General features: G+C 41.5%; 1 protein-coding gene across 1 annotated transcript in view; it reads left to right on the top strand.

The window, feature by feature from the left end:
* The first annotated feature begins 3,009 nt into the window (after window positions 1–3,009).
* col6a1 (collagen, type VI, alpha 1) overlaps window positions 3,010–14,297 on the top strand; it is a 48,607-nt gene continuing 37,319 nt past the window's right edge. Inside the window, exons 1-14 of the mRNA XM_033650242.2 lie at window positions 3,010–3,249; window positions 3,911–4,040; window positions 5,959–6,159; window positions 6,261–6,420; window positions 6,826–6,939; window positions 7,041–7,061; window positions 11,280–11,300; window positions 11,403–11,447; window positions 11,562–11,615; window positions 11,752–11,796; window positions 13,355–13,381; window positions 13,494–13,520; window positions 13,628–13,672; window positions 13,787–13,840. Coding sequence (XP_033506133.1) covers window positions 3,162–3,249; window positions 3,911–4,040; window positions 5,959–6,159; window positions 6,261–6,420; window positions 6,826–6,939; window positions 7,041–7,061; window positions 11,280–11,300; window positions 11,403–11,447; window positions 11,562–11,615; window positions 11,752–11,796; window positions 13,355–13,381; window positions 13,494–13,520; window positions 13,628–13,672; window positions 13,787–13,840 — 1,032 coding nt within the window. The 5' untranslated portion in view covers window positions 3,010–3,161. The remainder of the gene's footprint in view (window positions 3,250–3,910; window positions 4,041–5,958; window positions 6,160–6,260; window positions 6,421–6,825; window positions 6,940–7,040; window positions 7,062–11,279; window positions 11,301–11,402; window positions 11,448–11,561; window positions 11,616–11,751; window positions 11,797–13,354; window positions 13,382–13,493; window positions 13,521–13,627; window positions 13,673–13,786; window positions 13,841–14,297) is intronic.

The raw sequence follows: 14,297 nt of genomic DNA on the forward strand, positions 1-14,297 counted from the left end.
ACACTTACAATAATCTGAGCATAATTGCTCATACATTGCAGCCTGTTTCGCTATTGTGGCTGCATCTCTCTCTTAATACTGGACCAATTTTAAAAATTGTCTCCATTCGTCACTTAGACACGAAAACATGGGAAAATAGGGTCCAGGTTAAAAAATACCAAAACATTCTCACTCCGACCTCGCCACATCTTGACGTTTGGTCATGGACATTCCATGTTCAGATTGGACATGAAAGGTACCCTGGGTGCATTGGTTGTTGACTTTTTGGGACACCGTATCAAGTTCCGCCTGTTGCATGCATTGTCTTCTTTCAAGATACACTTGTAAAATGTAACGTTCACACACAGTGTCTTCCGAAATAAACGCACTGCATTGGTACAACAGCACAAATTGACATTTTATTTCCTTCAACAAAAGCACGTGGTTAGGTTTAGGAAAAAAGAACAGGGTTTGTCTTTAAAATTCTATAGGACACAAACATCCCTCTCCTGGGTGAAAGTTGTGTTTTTTGGACCCATCCACCCACCGTGTTTCCCTCTGACGCTGCCAGTGCCATTAAACTTTAAAGGCAACCGATCGCATATCATGCCAGTGTTGGACGCTGTTATCGTACATGTCTGACGCCCAAGTGCCAAATTTCGATGACTTCAGAGTGAGACCGGGTTGAAAATAACAAGTGATGACTTGTGACATAATTTGGACTTGAGTCTTTTGACTTGAAAATACTGGATATCTTCCCCCAGCCCCAAAATTATATGTATCTTATTTAAAAAGTGTTCCACAAATTCTTTCATGTGCCTTCATTTTCTGAATCAACCAACGTTAGCACTGTTCAATCCCAAACAGTCAACACTTTTTCACAATTCTCAACTTTGTTTGAACCAATCAGACACCGTCCAACGCAACCTATCCTCATACAATGGTTTGTATGACATCTAACAAATTACCACTCCACGATGACATTAGTTCTTAATGTACAGTTACATAGATTAGGTTTAGGAGTAGACAAATGGAAACGACGTACCCCAAAAACAACTCAAAGTTAATTTGGTTTCATTCAGTCCCAAACTCTGGTCTCCTGGGGGAAGTTCCTGTGTTTGCTTACCCCCTTGCGTGGACTTTTCATCTTCGTGCTACTTTATTCTTTACTTCCATCAGCGCATTGGTCATGTGATGGCAGCCTTCCCGCTCGTGATTAAATGGGTTACATAAAATTTGTAGTGCATAACTTTTCATAGGTACACATAGGAACAGTGAACAAGAACAGCCCGTCCAATTACATTGCAGGATAGAACCGGAGAACTAACGTTATGTTACTGAGTACCAGTTGAAAAAAATTGATACCAAAAATAATTTTGTTTGTGGACAAAATCTACGCTGTGGTCAACAAAAAAACAAAACAGTCTGCAAAATGGACCTCCAACTTTGTAGTTGCACAAAAAACAGAAAGTCAAGACTTTGCTTGGCCTGCTGGCCCCACGACCCGGCCCCGGATAAGCAGATGAAAATGGATGGATGGATTCTCTGTCCAGTTTCATTTTTTTGTCAGTATTGTAGATAAGCCAGTGCACACTGTATGATAACTGTCAATTTTCATATATCACTGCAAACCTACTGATAACTAATAATTTTGGTCACATTAATCGTGACATGAAATTTTCATACCGTTTCATCTCTGGACTTGCCTGTCTTAAATTGGGACTGGAGTGCAAAGACTCCAGACTTGTGACTTGTAAAACAATGACCTGGACCCACCTCTTGTAAAAAGGCCCAAACGAGATGAGAGGTGCTTTCCTTCGAACAAAGTCTCCCAATGTAACTGTGAAAACCGAAAACACTCCTAAATGCTTCGCTAATGATTTTCTCAAGAATTTCAGAGTAATGATCCCTGATGAAGGCATTGAGACATCAAAATGCATGCATCACAATTTAAACACAGCTGCCAAAAATCCAACAGATTTACTATGAGAGCTTGCTAATAAACACAGATCATTACCAGATGTACCCCTCCTTCTTTCTTTGCATCCCTCCTTCCCTCCCTTCTTTCCTTTCCTTCCCTCCCTCCCTGCTCCACACAACTTTTTCTCCCTGAAACAGTGATCTCAGTGGAAACTCTGAGTCCAGGCCAGACTTTCACTTCACTCCCACACTTTGAGCACACACACACACACACGCGCACACACACACACACACACACACACACACACACACACACACACACTCATGTATGTCCACAGCAACCGTGCAACATCCACCCCCATCAACACCTTGCCAAATGTACACTTCCCGCCTACACTTCTCTGCCTCCTTCCATGGAAGTGCCTCACTGCACCCCGAAAACTCTTTCCAAAGTCCTCTCCAAGATCTGCCCAGGAGAAGCACTAGATGGCACTGTGTCTCTTCCTGCTACCCAGGAAAAATGAAGCACCCCCCCACCACCACCTCCCCATCCTCCTGCTTTTATGTTCAGGTCAGGTCAAGTGAACCAGATGTATTCATACCCCACCCACCCCCGTATTCCACGGAAATGAGAGACTTCTACAGAAAGAATATAAAAATGCTTCCAAGATGTGTCAGCTGCTTTTCATTAAGTTTGATGAAATGACTCCAGTGTGCATCTATTCACGGCTGCATTTGTAGATTTTGCACAAATTCCAGATCTCATCTAACTGCATGAGTGAAAAGAAGTTGCAAAGCTTTTTCTGATTTTATTAAAACATAACCAAGATCAGTTTCTGCAGGGACGCTCTTTCCTACAGAGACAAACAATCAGTGCATGTTGGAACCTCCTTCAGAGTCAGCAGCTTTTTTGTTTATTCCCGTGTATCCACGTCCCTGTGGACCTTTTAAGGAAGCAGGCATATCTGGGATTTTGTATAAACTTTGGGCTGGTGCGCGCTCTAGTCTACTCATCGTCCTCAAAAAGCGCGCGCCTGAGCTCTTCCTCCTCCATTCTCCTCCTCCCTCTCCGTGCCGTGCGCTCTGGTCCTCCTCTGCGCGCTCTGTGTCTTCGCCTCCGACAGACTGCGACGGAGCGCTGGATCACGAAAAGTTTGGCGAATCGGTTTAGAGGTGCCGGGCTCGGGGCCGGAGAGGTTCGGTGTTTGTTTCTGGGGGTGTTGTGTGTGTTTTTTAATTATTAGTTTTTTTGAAGTTTAGCCATGGAGACTCTCAGAGGTCTCCTCGCGCTGTTGTGCGTTCTCCTGGCTGGAGCGCAAAACCAGAACCAGCTGGGAGGCAAGTTTGCGGGTAAGTTTGCAGAAAATATATTCATGTGCTTTCCAAGAAACTGCTCTATTGTCTTCTTTATGGCATTATGATGCTGGGTTTGAATGTGACATGTCTTATGCTGAAGGGATGTTTGCTGGTCCAGCTGTTCGGTGTCTCAGGGTTGCATAGTTCTCGAAGTCTGAGCCTTACTAATGAGCAGCACAGATGCAATAACTACTGAGAGTAAGATCAGAATATGACAGTAGCCTAGCCCAACATGAGCAGGCCTTAGTTTGGTCCTATGGTTGTCTTATTGGGTTGAATAGTGAGCGTTGGGTGTACTGCAGACTGAGATCTATCAGTGCTGTGTGTGCCAGAGTTATAAATGCAGACAAGAACCAAAGCAGGTAATGGAACATCAGGCCTGCCTCCATGCTGAAGTGAAATAGTACAGGTGTATATGCAGAGCACAATGTTGTGAGTACAGGCCTGTGTTACCTGGACAGATCAGGTAGATCAGCCTCAGTGTGACGCAGCGTGCTCCAGGTAGCATCATGCAGACCTCCAGTGCTGCAGCAGTGATGCCTGTGCTGCAAATGCATTTTAGATTTATTGGTTCATAAACTCTTTGTTAGCTTTATGGTTGTTGAGTGGATGATATGTACTGACAGCCTTGTTTGTTTGTTTGTTTTGTGAGCAGACTGTCCTGTTGACCTTTTCTTTGTGCTGGATACATCTGAGAGTGTCGCCCTCAGACAGAAACCTCCCAGCTTTTATATCGACCAGATCAAAACATTCACCAATGACTTCATAGATGAACTCAAGGACATGTAAGACACACACACACACACACACACACACACACCTGCAATTATGGAAGAAGCATTCAGATCTTTTAGTTATAAAAGAAGCAATAGCACAGTGGAAGTTACAAGCAATGCATTTAAAATCTTAAAGAGTAACTTCTCACCTTGCTACACTGATGTACGGATGTATTCTGGGACACCGTGACATCACTATGCTCAACCACGCCCATCACTGATTGAAACTTTTGACCACAGACAGCAGTGAAGCAGTGTTTTTCAGCCTGGTGTTAAGTTACTCCTTAGAAGTGCAGCAACATTATCAGCAAAAAGTTTCCATGACGCTGCAGAACTGCTCGTCAATGTCCTGATGTTATGACACTATTATTATATTGTTTTATTCTGTTTATGTACTGATAGTTACTCTAATCTACACATATAAATCAATTTTTACTCAGTCATCACAGATTAGAGCAGTGTGTAAAATTGGAATCTGCAAAGAAACTAACTCAAGCTGCCTTTTTAGAATTTATAAATATTTATAAAGATTTAAATATTTACAGTATTTGCCTCTAGAGTGCAGCGGAGTCAAAGTATGACAACGACTTCAAAGCCATACTTAAAGGTACACTATGCAGGATTGTTGGTTACTGTCGGTTGTACCCGATTATGTCAGTCAAATCAGATTCGGCCATTTAATATGAATTTTGACAATTCGTTTTTTCCATATAAAGCTTTAAAGTTTGAATAGGGCTCAGCGGGACGTGTGACAGCGGCATTCATGTAATGTAGTAAACAAGCTAACAATGCTAAGGACGGACCAAAACATCCTCAGAAGTACACTGCACAGCACACTGACTAGCAACTGCAACCAGTAACTAGTCACAGAGTCTCTGCAGAAAAATACATCCCCACACACTGACAGTCGGTTGTAAGTGATGATTGAGATGAGTCTTCTTTTTAGGGGAAATCCTGCATAGCTTACCTTAAAAGTTACAATCTCGAAGATCTCTGTTTTGTTGTCTTTGGCGGCACCTGTGGCGATAAGCGGTAATTACAAGTGTGTTTTTAGATCTCACCTCCCACAGATCCAAACAGTGTCGTCTTTATGAGTTAAAGATTGAGTCTGTTGCAGCGCCACTCACAGGCCTTGCATATGTACTACAGCGTTTTCAGTGGCTTCATGTTTACGTACACATATCTTGAGATGATTCCGTTTTTATGGAAAACTTTTAAAAAAGAAGTGTGGATATGGCCTAAAGCCCCTTTCCCATCAGACAAAACCCTCCCTAACACCTGGCTTTTGTATTTAATGGGAGAGGTTACAATTGGCATTCATTCCCAAAACAAATGACTCTGCAGTAGTCATGGGTATTTAAGCTCTGACCAGCAGTGATAGAAATACGACACCACAGGTGGACGCGCTAACTTTCACCCCTTGTCCAGCACGTTGCTACAACAGATCACCACAAAGTCCATTGTCTCTGTCCGTGCAGCGTTCAAACATCATTCCAGTTTAGTCTGCATGGAGTTTGAAAGAGAGCCTCCATGCTGCTTTCTACTGTTAACTAACCTGTGTTTTGACATTGGATGTGACACAAAAGAAAGACATACTTGCGATGGCAAAGGAATCTATCGCATATTTTAAGCATGTTTCCCCACGTTAAAGAAAAACTGCATATACGTGGGGGAGGAAAGGGGTGTAACTGTGCTCTGCTTGGGATATTTGGGGGGATTTCCACAGAAACCCAGTTTTTCGTCTCAACTCCATTGTGTTACCTCATTTTGCGAAAGATAGTGTTTTCCCAAAAACGAATGTAAATGAAAACTTTCAATTATTACTTAAATTATGTGCAGTACTTATTCCACCACTGCCTGACTGTATCATGTTGCATATTAATGTTGTGTGTTTTGATTACTCTACCTAACACCTGTATTCATTCAGGCGCCACCGATGTGACCGCACCCTGACGTGGAACTCAGGAGCTTTGCACTACAGTGACGATATCAAACTTGTGTTCGAACTGAGCGACATGAGGACTAAACGCAATGACATGAAGGCCGCCGTCAAGAAAATCGACTACATTGGCAAGGGCACATATACTGACTGCGCCATCAAGAGGGGCCTCGCTGAGCTGCTCATTGCGTAATAACACACACACACACACACACACACACAAACTTTTCAGCAGATTAAGTCATAAGGAGAGTGACATCATGTGTGTTTGTGTGTCTGCCTGCATGCAGGGGCTCCCACTACCATGAGAACAAATACATTGTGGTGGTGACTGATGGTCATCCTATCACTGGTTACAAAGAGCCATGTGGAGGTGTGCAGGAAGCTGCGAATGAAGCCAGGCAACATGGAGTCAAAGTGTTCGCAGTCGCCATCTCACCTGACCAGGAGGTACAAAACACACACAGGCAGTTGTACTTATCAGAGCTGTGCAGAGACCCTCAGAGGGGCAGGTGCTCGAAGACCAAACACCATACACCAACATAACTTAGAGCGTAACCTGTTGAATTATTAATTAATTAATTATAAACAACCTATATTTAAACAGAATGTAACATGAAATTTTACAATAAGCCGCATCGCACAATTACTGTCCCCCACCCAGTGAGATCAGAGGGGGATTATTCTAAATAAATATGAGGAAATTGTGAATGTTAAACTGTCATTTGAGCTAATGTTCCCTTTAAAATTTCTCAAATACTGCTCAGTAAAATCAAATGAATCTTTGTATGGCTGTCGTCATGTGATGATGATGATGCTTTGATGATGATGATGATGCATTCTGTCTGTCACCAGGACACCAGACTTTCACTCATTGCCACAGACCAGACCTACAGACAGAATTTCACTGCTGCAGACGACGCCCGATCCACCAAGATGGAAACCATTCGCACCATCATTGACATGATCGTATGTCTCCTCTCCTCTTCTCTCCTCTCCTCTGTGTAAACACAGTTTAACATTGTTGATTTATTAGCTAACTGTCTGTTTTCTTCCCTTCTTTTTCCCAGACAAACGCAACGAAGGATGCGGTAAGATATTTCTGAAAGGCTTTTTTTTTTTTTGCATGTGTCTGTGCGTGTGCTAACTGCATTTACATTTAAAGGTCCTGTATGTCGGGTTTAAATAGCCTTTACCAGTGAGGTTGCAGATTGCATGTAGGAGAACTACAGTAGCCTACATAAAAACAAAAAAGCCCCTATTTTGAGTAGACTTTGGCTTGTCTGTTCTGGGCTACTGTAAAAACAACATGCAGACTCTATAGAAGAGGACCTGCTGGAGTACGACACCGAAGCTAAGCGATATACTGCTGTGAAGGGAGCTGGAAACTTAATGAATTTTAGCCACCTAAAAAAAGTCTTACCTAAAATAGCCAGTATCAGTTTAGGTGTACATTATTTAGAATATTTTCACTGCTTTACCTGAATAGCAGACAATGATTTCTAACAGGAAAATGAAGCTGTTATATCGTTCTCTTCAAAGCCAGACTCCATTGAGAAAAACAGTGATTTAACATTGCTGAACACAGGAGCTGCTGGTCTACTGCTGCCTTGATCAGTGAGTTAGTTTGTGTTATTGTGTGACTTTAGCATTTTAGAGGGTTAGTTTGGATTCACCACAGTCACACAGTAACACACACAAACTAGCTCATCAAAGCAGTGGTAGACCAGCAGCTCCTGAGCTAAAATTACTGTTTTTCTTAATGGAGTCTGGTGGCTTTGACAAGAGCAAAGATGGGGACCTAAATTTGTAAAACAGGCTGTCTGACAGTAAGACAAAGGGGTGAAAATACTCCAAATTTCAGGCACAATTTGCCTAGCTTCTGTGTCGGATTCCAGCCTGCTTCTCTAAACTGGTGGCGTGCTGACCACCATCTAATATATGTCATACACTGACCACGGATAACTATGTCATACAGCCTTTTGGATTTCTTCAGCATCAAACATCGAAAATATTGCACCTTATACTAAAAAAATGGACACAGGTACAAACATTTGAGTTCCACAAATATTGTTTATTTTTTATCCACAAATTTTCTTTTTTTTTTTTATATTTGGTGCAATGAATGTGCGACATTCCTCAAACCTGCACTGTCTTTGGTGAAAGTTTTTGCTCCTTTATCTTGGTGTCAGCTACAGAGTCATCTTGAACTACATTAAATTATTAACATGGGGGATTATGAAAACAGGATTAAGGACTATTTTAGTTTTAGTTTATTGCCATCATTTTCCCACTCATAAAACTCAAATACACTGGTAGATAGACAATAAGTTAACATTGAGTTTTTGCATTTTAGCATTTAAAACAGTACTGAAAAACTGAATTTAACCACTGAATGTACATGTCCAGCTACTGAATGCTATTAATGCAGTTGTCTGCTGTAAATTGGCTGTTGGTTTTAAGTCTGTTGTTTTTTTGTTTTTTTAAATATTTTTTAAATTTATTTATGTATTTTGCTGCTGCTGTGTTTTTAGTCTGTTTGTTCTCTTATGTGAAACTTTTTCTGCTGCTGTCTGGACTTCCTGGCGAAAGAGATTTGAATCCCAGTGGGAATATTTCTTAGCCTGAGTGTCAGACTGAAGCTGCCAGAACCTTCAGTCTGACATGGCTTCCATTGAAGGCGATTTACAAGGGGGAGGGAATTTGATTTTTTCCCTAACCAATCAGTAGAGATCAACGACTCACCCAGAATCTGACGTCATTAGTATCCATGCCTCAGGGGTGCTGAAAACAAGCGAGCATTGCCCGTTTAAAATGTCTCTGTCGTCGTGCACGCCCAGCTGCATCGCCGTTAAATCCAGTTTAGCAGCTTCCTTAATTTGGTCCTCCATTAACGCGAGTAGTGGCGAAATACCTCGATAGCATCGTTAATGTGGTCTGTAGGATCTGTAGCAGTCGCCATTGTTGCTATCCTCACCAGTTACCCACCGGCGTACAGCTTGACATCAGCGTGGCGCTGATTGGCTAATCGCTAGACCCGCCCCCACCCCCGGCGTTCATTGGTCCGTCCATTGTTTGGACGAGATAAATCGCAAATTCATTGCAGTATGCCAGACCAGAGATGCAAGCCTACTCAGTTGAGTGGGCGGGGTCTATGGTCTGGAACCAGGCTAAATATTTCTGGTAAAATTTAGTTAAATGAATAAGTAAATAAATAAATAGATATCTCAGAACACTTTAAGGTTAAGGTTAAGGTTACTTTATTGGTCTCCCTTGGGAGAAATTTGGTTTGGATGAAGGGAAAAACACTTTAATTGCAAATAAAATGCACTTTGCATAATCAGCAAAATGGTGATATTACCAGGAGTGGAAAGCATCTTTTTTTCCATATTTAAAAACATAATCAAAAATCTAATCAAGTTATCCCTAACAATGTAACTACAGTCTAATTACACAGATTTTTGTGTGTAATTCGGGCTGATTACAGTTGCTAATTTTGTGTAATCTGATTATGTAATCCTGAATACAAGGTGCACTAAGGTACACAGTAACTGTATGAACCTGCAGAAAGTGTACTGCAGATCCAAAAGACTGGATCTGCTCTCATTTCGAGCCGTGGGACAACATGTGTGAACAGATGTGTTTGTATTAACTGAAACATTCCAACAGCAAAACTGTTTATGTTGAGTGTTTGCTGATGCAGCTTGAATCAAGACAGATTATACTGGCTAAGTGTCGTGGCTTTAAAATGTTTACAAACCGGATTTCTCAACCAAACAGACTTTTCTTCTTTGTGGCCACTAAAGCTGTGTATTTAGTGCAGTCAGTCTTAGCTGAATGTAGTGAGGATGTCTCAGTATTAAGTCTTCTTACAGCTGCTCTCCTCTGCCGTGTAAATTCTGCCGAACTCTCCCATACTCGGGAAACAAGGGGGGTCAGGCACGACAGCGACAAGAAGCTGAAATGAGCAAACTGAGATCGCAGTGATTTTCAAGATCAGCTCACTTTTATATCTCCAACAAAATCACTGCAGTTATATCCTAAATATTGGACATGTTGGGAGGTTGCTGTTGGAATGTAATAGGTTACAGATCATTAGTTATTGCACAAAATAAACTCTGTGGCAAACAAAAGTTTATGGTACTGACATGCTTTGTTCAGCAAGATAATCTTTACAAATGAACACTTCTGATTTCTGAAGCATCAGTGCAATCAACAAAGTAAAAGCTAATGTTAGACAACAAACGAACTACATCACAGTCACATTTACTGACATTTAAGTCTCTAAGCTTGTGTTATATGAGTCCTCTAACCAAACACCCACTTGACTTCCAGACATAGGAATCATGAGAGCTAAAATGCTAACTCATCTCCAGGTTTTAGGACTCATTCCTGCGCCACTCCATTCAAACAAGACGGATAAACGGACAAAAATGCAGCCTGTTTAGACGTAGAGACAACTGCTCCTTGTAAACCATCCTACCATTAATGGTGTTGCACTCAGATTTGCCCCCACCGCGCTGCTGACTCGTGTCATCTGTAAATATGCCAAAAGAAGACTTTCCTGCTCTGCAATAAGATGCAAAGCAACAAAATGAATGTTTTATTCTATATAGAAACTTTTTACTGAAAAGAATGAATGTAACCCCTTTGTAATCACTAATATTTTGATCAGCAACTGTCATCCGATAGTTAAAGTGTTGCTTGTGATCCGACCTGGAAACATGGGCCATGTCTCCTTAGATTTAGATATTTAGACTCATATGTCCCCCCAAACTATCTGATTGTGTCACCTCATCCCTGATCAGCAAACCACTCACAATCATTCAGAGCTCAAATCATCCGCTCCACCAATCTTTATCCCCCTTCCCTCTGGATGCAGGTTCAGACTACCCATGTGGAGAAGGGCCAGTTTCATCAGGAGCTTTAAGCTCCAAGTAACCTTCCCCTGATCTGAAATTCAGTCTGTGGTGTTTTATTTTATTTTATTTAACCTTTATTTAACTAGTAAGTCCCATTGAGATTGAAAATCTCTTTCACAAGAGAGACCTGGCCGAGGTAGCAGCCAATCAGAACACATTTAAAATGCAACAAACACCATGTTTTTGTCTCTTGTGTATTAACTCTTATATCCTATGTGTCTGTGATGTGCATTCTGTTTGTCTTACTTGTTTGTGCTATGAATTTCCTCCTTGACGACAAATTAACTATCACTCTATTGGTCAAGAATAGCCAATAATCGTCTACATATGCAGAGACATTTTTCCTTCCTCAAGGTGCTCATCATCTTTCTTTTTTCTTTTCTGCAGTGTTGCTCTTTCGACTGCCATGTAAGTACGCCGTTTATTATCTTATTCCCATCATAAATTCTTCTTCAGCTTTGTTTGTAGAGCAATTGTCTCACTTTTTGTGTTTTGTCGTTTTGTCTGCAGGCTCCAGGAGGGCCTAAAGGACCAGACGGAGACATCGGTGCTAAGGTGTGATGATATGATATGAAAACAACCCCTGTATTCAGTTGCGCTAGAGATGATTGTCGGGCAAAATGCACAAACTCTACATGATCTCATCTTTATTTTTTTGCCCTCGTACAGGGAGAAACAGGAAGACCAGGGATGCCAGGAGAGAAAGGAGATGTCGGCGACATGGTAGGTGACCTCCACCATCATCCTCCTCCACCCACGCCAACACCAACATACAAACATGCACCCAAAAGGACATCATCACATGTTTTGGTTTGATGAAGTGTCACTCAGATGTAATACTTCTGTCTCTGTGTTACAGGGCAGTATCGGAGATCCTGGTCCCGTTGGTTACAGTGGAATGAAGGTAGAGTGCACTTAATGAATCAGTTCACGTGAGCGATACAGAAGAGGAACAATGTCTGTCAGTGACATATGGAATAGGTTACATCTTACAGAAACGTGTAGCCATTTCGTCCAGTCTTTTACATGTCGTTTATTTTGAAGGTCAGTTTCTTCATGCGGCTGTGAGTCAGCTGCCTTCATAAAGTGTCTGTTTGAAATGTTATAACTGTTCTCAACTTCTTCAGTCTTGCTACTGAAACATACCTCTCATATTATAATTTTAAAAAAAACAACTAAAAGTTATACTGAAACTAATAAACACTTAATTATAACTTAACATTTTTAAACAATAAAATCTGAACTGAAATGAGCAAACCAGCTCTGGAAACTAAACTAAATTAAAAAGAAAAATTAAATAAGTAAATAAAAACTAGCAGTTGCAGGTGGTTAAATAATAAATACCTGTTGCCATTTTCATTTTACTAATAAAGAAGGAAAGAAGAATATAAGTTAATCTATTTCAAACCAGCCTGCTTCAGTGTTATTCAGTGTAATATTTTACCACATCATCACTTATTCATGATAATAAGTTCATACAGTGATCACTGCAGCAGAAACTATGAATTCGTCCCCATTAAGAGAGATGCTGTGTGCATTTATGCACAAGAAAAGCAGCGTAACTTCACTGATTATTTCTGAAGCTAAAACTTTAGTTCTTTTCTTCTGTCAAGTTTCTAACTACAGTTTTTAGTTTCCTTGCTGAAATGCTCCATGATATTTGCTGCAGTGATGTTTCTGCATGCAGAGAAACATTCGGAAAGAAGCCTCCGTAATCATCGAAGTCAAAGAAAACTCTCATACGTCACTACAGTGTATAATATAAGAGCACTATATCGTACAGACACCGGTAGAGGGGAAGTGAAACGTCCATGCAGGTACAGGTCTCTAACTCAGAGAAATCGGATCCATGCATCACCACTGCAGCCGTTTCCTAGTGATGGCCCTTATCCTCCTTCTTAGCTTCATATTAATGTTCATGAACAAGAAACAAACTGACAGGTAGGGTTTCAACGTTCTGAGGTTTTCACGCTATGATAACCGTCTCCATGGTTTCACGGTATTACAGAATTAGAATTATTATCAGTCAGAACGACCCTTTAAAGAACGAAAACGTAAAGGTTAGTTGTGATTGAACAAACTTTTTACTACTGTAATTGAAACTTGAAACCATTTTGTTAATGGAGGTTTATGTAAAAAGTCTCCCCTTTGAAAGTAACTAAAATAAAGGTGAGATTCTTCGTCCATTTTTTTTCCTCCCTAATATTGTGGATAAGCAAATGCACATGGTGTGATTACGGTCATTTTTCATATCACGGTATACCTTTGAACGGGTTTATCGCTGCAACCCGACTGACAACAGGAAGTTTGTGCAAGGAAACATTCCTAACCCTGAAGGTATTTGTAATTTTCCATGTTGTTTAGCTGCTGTTGATCACTGACTCCAGGTCAGACTCTCACCCTCCTCACTGATCCCTTCGCTGCTTGTCATGATGATAACTCTGATGTGTTTCTGTTTGCAGGGAGACCGTGGAGGCAGAGGAGAGAAGGTACTGTCAAAGCACACAAACACATAAACAAGATTCAGTCAAAGTTTAAGCATTGCTTTGCTGTGTAAGTTACGGACATTATGGGCTAACGCTGTGTGTGTGTTTCCTGCAGGGTGACAGAGGACACAAAGGCTACAAGGTGAGCTCATCTAACAGCTGTCTGATCTTCAGGTGGATGCTCTTGTTTCTGTGATTGTTCTGAAATCTACATTATTCTTTCGTTCTTTATCTTTCGCTGATTCACAGGGAGACAAAGGTCAAAGAGGAAATGATGGAATCGATGGACGCAAGGTGAGTGACGGACCCGAACATCCAAACAACACATCCCTGGCTCTCTGGCTGTCTGTCTCTTGTTCTGTTGATAAAGTTACTTGAAGATACTGTTCCTCTGGTTTTCCTCTTCAGGGTGAAGATGGTTTCCCCGGTCTTCCCGGCTGTAAAGGATCTCCCGGATCAGACGTGAGTCCTATATCTCAATCTCAGAATAATCCCACTGTTGAGGGGGGTCTTGCATTCCAGCCTTGACATTAAAGTCACATGTTACAGACAGATTGAATCACAACCAGATGGGAACCGGTCATTAGAGGTTGACACACACTGACGATGACATCAGGTTTGAGAACTGCAGCAGATGTTAGGACACACACACACTTTATTGCTATTTTGGTGACTTAAAGGTATAGTTTGGATTTTTACAACTGGGGTTGTATGATGTCTGACAGCTCGGACATTCAGAGGGAGCTTGGAGTAGAGCTGCTGCTCCTTCGTGTCAAAAGGGGTCAGTTGAGGTGGTTCGAGCATCTGATCAGGATGCCTCCTGGGGGCCTCCCATTAGAGGTGTTCGAGGCACGTCCCACTGGTAGGAGGCCCCGGGGCAGACCCAGAACATGCTGGAGGGATTACATATCTCATCTGG

Source organism: Epinephelus lanceolatus, chromosome 12 (assembly GCF_041903045.1).
Source record: "Epinephelus lanceolatus isolate andai-2023 chromosome 12, ASM4190304v1, whole genome shotgun sequence".
Taxonomy (NCBI): Eukaryota; Metazoa; Chordata; class Actinopteri; order Perciformes; family Serranidae; genus Epinephelus; species Epinephelus lanceolatus.